An 8632-nucleotide genomic window follows, 5' to 3' on the forward strand; every position below is an offset into this window, starting at 1 on the left:
ACAAATGTATTCACCAATGAATAGACAGATCCCAGTGGGTTAATTCAAATGGATTTTGTTCCAGTAGAGAAATGGAAAACACCTTCTGGAAAACCCTGTGTAAAAAAATCTCCATTACATAGCAGATATATCGCTCCATCTCCTTTCTTATCTCACTGGTGTGTGTGTATGTGTGTGTGTGTGCCATCTCTGCGTGTATCTCTCACCTCTCCATTGCTAAACCCTCTAACCCTGCTTCAGACCTCATGTTTTCCTCCATCTCTCTCATCCTCCGCCTGACACCTTACAGCCAGAGGGAAGAGACAAATGCTCATTCATAAGTATGAATATCAGTCAGCAGGTGACACTGACATTATAGTGAGATCACAAAGCATCAGATATTTCTGGAATGTCACAGGTCTAAACACCCTGGGGTCGTTTACTGTGGCTCCATGCCCAGCAGCCGTGGGTGGAGCTTGAACCATGACATCATAAGAGAGCAGAGGAGAGATATAAGAGAGTGACTGAGCCCAGACACCTGCAGACAAACAGCAGCAGCACATTAAAAACTCAGCTGAACGGATAATAATCCTTATGCAGAGCTCCATCCATCTGCTGCCAACTATGTCTGCTCACACTAGCATCCTTCTTCTCATCACTGTTTGGGCTTCCATGCAGGATGGTAAGTTTATTTTTTAAATAGACTCATAGCTTTAGATGGGTGTTCATGGGTGTTGTACTTCAACATATTGGGAACTTTCTCAGAAATAGCGAGAAAGAGAGCTTTAAAAAATAGTTTTATGTTTTTGTAAAACAGCAGCGTACACTTATATAGTTTATATGTATGTCATCTTTATTCTAGTCAAACTGTGCACAAAAAACAAGCTGTCATCATGGTATGCTGGTATTCATACAGGTTTTGGCAAGCCCAGTAGCAAACAATGAAAGAATAAGGATCTATGTGGAATATAATAACTGGTCTTTTTATCTCAGTGTCAAATTTTTTGTTGCTAAACCTTGAAATACAGTTATCCCTGTAATAATCAAGTACATGTAGTAAGACCATGATTATATTTTTCTTGTTTGATGCAGGCTTTCTTTTTTAAATGATATATGTTTTTTTATAGTAAGATTTTTTAATATATTTTTTTGGTTTGTTTGTTTTTGGCATGACAACGCTAGAGAATTCATATACTCTAATTCTATAAATACTCCCATTTATTGTGCTGGATAATAAGAGCTTTGGGTTTTGATGCTGCATTTGAATTATTGTTGCTGAGTGGCTCTTTGTCTTGGACTAGTTTTGGGTCTTCCGGTGATGAAACAGCTGGAAGGGGAGGCCAGTGATGGTGCCTCACCACAGAGAGTGAGGACCAAGCGCTGTGCCTGCAGCAACCTGCTGGACTCTGAGTGCCATTACTTCTGCCACCTGGACATTATCTGGGTCAATACGCCAAGGTGAGCATAAGAAAACACAAAGAGGCATTAACAGGTTTGGAATCGCACACATTGTATAGGGTCCAGTTGTTTTTAATTTTAAACCATCTTAGACACAAATGGCAGAGAATTAAATCTTTGAGTGCAGTATCTGCAGCATAAACACATGCTATCATTATTAGTATATAATTAAATGGGCAGTGGTGCACCAACTGCCAAAGAGCAAAGTCTCCAGTGTTTTGATATCATGAGCATGGTGCTGACTCTCTTTGTTTCTGCAGTAAGACGACAGTTTATGGTCTAGGACGCAGACGCAGAAGGTCCTCTAGCCGTTGCACTTGTGCTAACCCTGAAGATCAACGCTGTACTAACTTCTGCCATTACAGGTGAGTTTGGGGCTCAAGCATCTCAAATAGAATCGATACCAAATTGTCCACCATGAGTTAAAAGTTCGTTTTTACGTTTTAACCCAGATTTATGTTTCCATCGTGGGTTGCTTGGTTTGTCAAAGCAGGTATTATTGCCTTTGTGCAGGACAAGGGGTGGTGCAGTGTGAGGAAACATTTTATTTCACTTGCAGTGCTATTATTAGCCTAAGTTTGTTGTTACTGTGTTCTATAAGTCCTGCACGTTCAAGGGTGTGATCAGCAAAACAATTCAGCCGAGGCCTGAGGGAGGAAAATAATCTCAGGCTGGTGCACAAAGTTCACAATGCTTGATCTGATTGGCTGTAGGGACCAAGGAGTGAAATCTGTAGGAGTCTGGAGGCTATAAAAGGCTAAGTCAAGAATTCTTGTTTCCTAGAAATGACAAACAAATATTGTCACCACCTAGAAACGAAAGGGAAGACAGGAGACAGCATGTGAGGTTAGCAAGACATGTTTCAACAGTGAGAGTTTTAAACCTCTACAGGAATGATAGCAGCTGGCTGGGTGCAGTTTTTCTATGGGAACATAAAATGTTTAGTGAGTCTATAAAGATAAAGATCGTTTTTAGGTTATCAGTTTAGGTTATCAGGAATGTAAAAATGAAATAGCATGGGTTGGTTTCATTAAGTTTGGTGCCCTTTATTGACAGTGGTATCCATAAAACATTTAACTTGACAAACTGCAATATGAGGGTCACATTTTTTCTAGTGCCCTGGTTATGTTTGGTAACAGTACTGTTTTCTTGTGTGCAGCTCTGAAATTGTGTCTGTGAAGAAACATCTACTCAACATACTCAGCATCTTAAGGTGAGCGTGGATGGAAACAACAAAAACAGGAACTCTCATGTATTCACTTTTTCATGACAGTTTAATTACAGCATGTGGCAAAATTTCCATTCCTTAGAAATATGGGGAGCAGGCCCAACAGAACTCAGAGTGCTGCTGATTCAGACAAAGGCAAATCATCCGAAGCTCAGAGGGAGGACGCTCACTAAACAATGTGGCTGTTGAAGCAGCGAGAGTGAGAGAAAGAGAGCAGCGAGCAACTGAACAAATAACACTGGACAGGAAGACAAAGAGCTGCTGATGAATGTGGCTGATGCAGGCAGGCCGAAGTGCCGCAAAGATGTCTGTTTGCACCCAGGAATAGAGGGTGGAAAACACAAGAGAGTTCTGCAGACACATCACAGAAACCAGGTGGAGAGGATCAGCGCTGAGAGGAGCTAATACTGTATTGTGATGGGTGAATGCTGTTCCTGCGGTCATGTTCGACTCGGGTCATCTGGCCTGTAAGAAGAAAGTAGACAGTCTAGACCAGCACTGTCATAGAAGGATGTAGCAAAAAAAAGATAGATTTCTCATATATAGGCTTTAAAATGCATTGATTTTCATTTTTTAATAGATAAACAGATTCTCCATTTCATTGTTTAGGAAAATACTTTTGTAATGAGTGACCTGAAGGAGAATGACTGCTAATATATGCTAAAGCAAGAATAGTGTTTTGTTTCTGTAGAGATCATTGTGAGATTATTGTGTGCAAAATTCTAAAGCAAATAAATTAAATTAAAACCAAGCTTGTATCATTTACTGTCTGTCAGCATTTTTGAATTTAAAGTTAAAAACACTCCAAAAAATTGACTCGTCATCTTGTTTTTCTTTTGATTTGTTTTGTGTTTGCTAGACAAGGTTGCACTGTTTAAACAAAGTGATCACTGTGAAAGAAAACATACGTGAATAATTTAAAGGGAAAAATAACCCTATTAAGAAGCATGTGTGATTCAATTGTGTGACAACCAAACACATCTCAGAGTTGAAAAGGAGGCCTGAAATTGATGGATGGTCCAGGAATCTGAGGCCCACAGTGATAATAAGTGTACTTGCTGTTCAAAGGCAGCGCAGCCTGTGTTATAACAAGGATCTGTGCAAAGAATGCAGCATTTTGTAACTTTGCTCAGGGGGGGGGGGGGGAATAAGGACAAAGAGGCCCTGTCACCTCATGTTCACAATGATTCTTGTTCTCTGCACACTGTCCACACACACCTGAATATGCAAGAGGCCAGTGAAGGGGCTAATGAACCAACAACCAACAGCTGATTCATTGCCACCTAAGCAACTGCTTTTGGTGTCTTATAAAATTACAACGTGTATAAGACCACAACAACTGTTGTGGCCTGGTGGCTCAATGGGTAGAACATCAGGCTGGGCTGCAGAAGCCTCCTGCTTCAAATCCCAGCCCACGCACCAGGTGTGTCCTTAAGCGAGACCTTTTGTCTAGAGGAGAGTCCCTGCAGTTATTTTGTCAAACAGGCCACAACCTGACTTTAGACAATATCACAGATAGGCTGCATAACACGTAGTAGACACATTTGGTTACAATTATGTAATAACCTGTGACAGTTCACGTTTACACAAACGTTTAAAGTGATAAATAGTGTAAATGTAGGATCTAATCCTCGATGAACAATCTGCATCTGAAATATGTAGCAGTGCCACTGGTATATAACTGAAGTTTAGTAGCCTGTTGCAGAAAAGGCAGCGCAGTTGCAGAAATAAAGTTTTTATGAAATCAAGATGATTATTATTTCTCAGCCTTGTCTTTAAAAGGAATAGTTTAACATTTTTGAGACTGAATTTATCCAAGAAGATCCCACTGTCATATCTGCGGTATCAATCACTGGTTTGTGTCTTGGCAAGAAAGGGAAAGAGCTTTTTCTTTGTATTTATTTTCTGTTACTCTCAACTTTTTGTCAATATCTCAGTATTTTCTTTAGTAAATTTTTTATTATTTAAAGTGGACATCCGTAAGTCGCTGATTTAGCCATTATTGTTATAATGTCAACACATATTTGAACATTCACAGAAATGTATGCTTCTTTACTGTTGAACTCTGTGGCTTTAAGTGCTCATCTGTTTCTTATGCAGCAAAACAGGAAACGCTTTCAATGTTCATGTCGGCCCCAAGAAAAGTGAAGAGAAACAGCAGGAAGCATAACATCAATTACTGGAAATTATAATGTCGTCACTAATGATTGATAATAGACTATTCATTTCAACATTTTTTATCCCTGCTGCCAAGCAGCACCAACAGCAGATATCAACAAAATCTGGAAGACATCTGAATAGGTTATTAAAAAAACAATATCAATTTTATATCTTAATGATTAACTGATATATTGCTATCACAGACTATAACCATAATAATCTTTCAGCTGGGCATTGGGAAACCACTGGCAGCCTCAAGGCCAGAACTCTGTCCATGGTGCTGGAACAGGAGAAACTACTGAACCTGTTACTGTTGTCAGCATACATACATGAAAAACACTGGTTTTCAGCAAAGCTTGAATACATGGCATTAGTTGGGCCAGTTTTCTTCTTTCTGTGAGTAAATACACTAAATGTTTCGCTAAAAAAATGTTTAAAAAAAGGTATTATTTTAAAGAGTAAGTAAACACACATTTACCGGTCTTTTTTCCAGCAGTTTTCTCCTGTTTCAGCCCAAATAGTCATTATAATTAACTCAAGGACTTTAACAATGGAGAGAATGTTGCCTGTCTATTATATAATACATATTTTTAATAGAAATGATCAGATTGAGTCCTATGGAACACTATACATATGACTTGTGGGGCTTCCTGCAGAGCCAGCTGAACCAAAGCCAACAATGACCCAACTACTGTATTACTGTTTGTCCACTTCAACCACCTTTGTGCTGGAAAACAGGAAGTTCCTCTTTCCCAGACAAACACTCTCACCTTTACTTCTTATATCGACAGTCCCTGTCTTTTTCCATATTAATAAACAAACCCTGTCTCCCGGGACTTTGAGTAGGCTGTTGTATCTGGCTTTGTGTTGCTTGGCTCCTTTCACATGTTAGATGGCTGTAGAGTTGGGGGTGGAAGTTATTGTCGGTGTTAAAGGAAAAACAAAAAAATCAAAACACAAATCAGAAGGTATTTTAATGACCTTTGTTTATGTACTTTGTCTTCATTCGAGGCCTCCTGGTGATCTAGTGGTTGAGATGCACATACTATGTATGAACACAACTTCCCAGGTTTAAGTTCAGTCAGTGTTAAAACCTTTGTTGGATATGATTCTCTCCACTGTATTTCCCCATTTAACCTATTAGCTAGCTTAAAAGTGTAGACCATGACTTTCAGTGATTTAGTCCAGATTCATTAAGAAGCACTCAAAGATCACAACTAATCCTGTTCAACATTTAGACAGAATAAAAGGTTTCCACTGCACATACATGCAGTATGGTACAAGATAAAAAAATATCTTTAAATATTAATGATAAGTTAGAGTAATGAAGTTGTTTAATTTTTGATTCTTCTCTACTACTTGCAGTGTCTGACAAAATGTATGTTATGTAACTCACAGATCTGTATACATTTGTATACACGTTCAGGTATGGGAAACACGAAAAATGTGTTTTTCTCAGTGAACCTCAGAAGCAGACACTGACCTACAACCGTCCCAGAAGATGCAGGTGTGGGACTTTGAAAATCTGGTGCTGATGTAAACATTTCATGTCTGCATGTCTCTTTTTCACTGATCGGCAGTCACTGTAATCTAATCGGCATCTGTTTAACAAAATTCCAGTGGAGTGCGGCTGAGTAATACTCTGTGTTGTAACAATACTGTGTTGATAGGCATAATCTCCTTTATCGCCTTATTCAGATTGTGAGTGTGAGACAGTTGAAATGTCTAATAAACAGTACAGGCACTGAACCCTTATTTATGTATCACTTTAGATACAACCCGCATTAATTTAACTAACTTGGTAAACATTTCTCAGCGCACTGATTTTGGATTCATTCAAAAGACATTTTAGGTCACTGCCAGTTGGCACTGATCATGATTGATAACAGCATGTTCTCACACTTTAAATAGCCTTGTGTGTCATCTTTTCAGATGAGTGAAAGACTGCATAGATTATGCTCATGTTAATGGTATAAAACATTTTATTTCACACTCACAAAAATTTGTGCTGGCACTTTGTTTTCCTCTAGTTTGTTGTGGATCAGAGGTTGACAGCCTCTGTGCTTATCAGCATTACCTATAATAAAGGAGCGGAAACTATTTGTCATCCATAAAGGATTAGTTCAAATTAATCTAAGATAAAACTTATCAAAAGAGAAAATGGGATCTGTTGCTAAACAATCATGACGCAGCCATCGGTCAAATATTTCACAGCTGTTCCACAATAATGTGCAGAGCAGCAAATCCCTGGAGTCTTACTGTACACACAAACAAACACACAAACGTTTTGCTCAAATACTATAACGTATCATGCAAGGACAACCTGTATATTTTACCCTCTACTGTATATTGCAATGATTCTTTGCCACCAGTTCACAAGATCATGTTTCTGTGGCTGAGGCGGCTGCCTGCACTGTTTACATGACCATCCACAATTTGGATGCCTACTGCAACAACTCACATTGTGCAACAATATGTGGGAGATTGCTGTTTTACATAATTAGCTAAAGAGAAATGAACAAAGTAAGGGTCAAAGTGCAAATGCTTGATTTTGGGAGGAGATAATAAATAATCCATGATGATGAAAGGACTGTGACTGGAATCAAAAAAGTATAATTTTAAATTCAAAGTCTGTCTCAGTTTCCTCCGTGTCTTCATAATCCCAGATTGACTGCATGATGTAGAGATCAGGCCTGTGTTGGGGCAATGCCTGTCAGGATCACTAACTTTTATGTTGCAGTCCCTTCCTGTTCGTGGTCCCTTCACGTTCACTCCGCTTCACTAATCACCGTTCATCAATTTCACTTGCTGTCACTCTTCTGTTCATATTCCTCCTCAGTACTCTTACCAAGATGCCAGATTATCTGCATTCTCACCGCAGGCCTCCATTGGGTTCATTCTATCCACGGTTCGGACCACGCAACGTTTTATGACTTCACCATGTTGCATGTTCACTACCACGCCTGCCTCTGTGTTACGGGTCCAAACCGCTACATCTTCCCCAGCGGACCCCCAACCTTCTCATCAAATCACTCACCCTCGCTGCATCTAAAGATCTCCCTCTCCTGCCAGGACCATATTCCAATCTTCCCCATAAACAGCCGCCCCTACTCCAGACTCTGCTCTAATCCCCACTCGCTGTAGTAAGTCTCGTTCGCTTTTACTCAATTTCCCACAAATCATTGCTGAAATACTCAGCTAGCTGTATTCTCTCTGACTGGAGTACATTACCACCTATCGAGTTGGGGGACCTATTACATCTCCATCCTGCTTTTGCTAACTATCTTTTAATACTTTGAATAATTTCTTAAACTGAGTAGTTGGGCCTGGCCTATTATTGGGTCTAACCTTGAGAAAAATCTCTTACAATACATTCTGCTGAATGACTTTTTGTTATTGTCACTGAAGAAAAGTCTGACTCATTCTGGCTGTACTTGGATTCTTATCCTTTTTGCAGAATGAATTTGCACTCAATTGGATGGTAAAAATAAAATACATAAATTAATTCGAGCTAACAGATTTCAAAAATACACCAGCCCATGTTGGCACAATTGCCTTTCCCAGAGTCTTGTTAAAACCTGTAATGTGTTTGGTAAACCATACTCTTGAGTGCATGAAATTAATTTTTTATGCTTTTGAGTTATATATTCCTCCCACTATAAACATCAGTGCTAGTGGGGAACTATAGTGACTATTTTGCAATAACAGAAAATATTTATAAAGGATTTAAACACAAAGTATAGACAAATAATCTGGCGTAGGCAATAGTAATTTGCATATACTCAATATTGTACATGTGCAGTGTGC

At 39.1% G+C, this 8632-nt stretch overlaps 1 protein-coding gene across 1 annotated transcript; it reads left to right on the forward strand.

The window, feature by feature from the left end:
- The first annotated feature begins 505 nt into the window (after nucleotides 1-505).
- Nucleotides 506-3582, forward strand: LOC137130989 (endothelin-2). Its single transcript, XM_067511737.1, has 5 exons — nucleotides 506-661; nucleotides 1281-1437; nucleotides 1698-1802; nucleotides 2597-2650; nucleotides 2748-3582. The coding sequence occupies exons 1-5, from the start codon at nucleotides 574-576 to the stop codon at nucleotides 2836-2838; spliced, it is 495 nt and encodes a 164-aa protein (XP_067367838.1). The 5' UTR covers nucleotides 506-573; the 3' UTR covers nucleotides 2839-3582.
- The last annotated feature ends 5050 nt before the right edge of the window (nucleotides 3583-8632 follow it).

The sequence above is a fragment of the Channa argus genome, chromosome 7 (genome assembly GCF_033026475.1).
Source record: "Channa argus isolate prfri chromosome 7, Channa argus male v1.0, whole genome shotgun sequence".
Taxonomy (NCBI): Eukaryota; Metazoa; Chordata; class Actinopteri; order Anabantiformes; family Channidae; genus Channa; species Channa argus.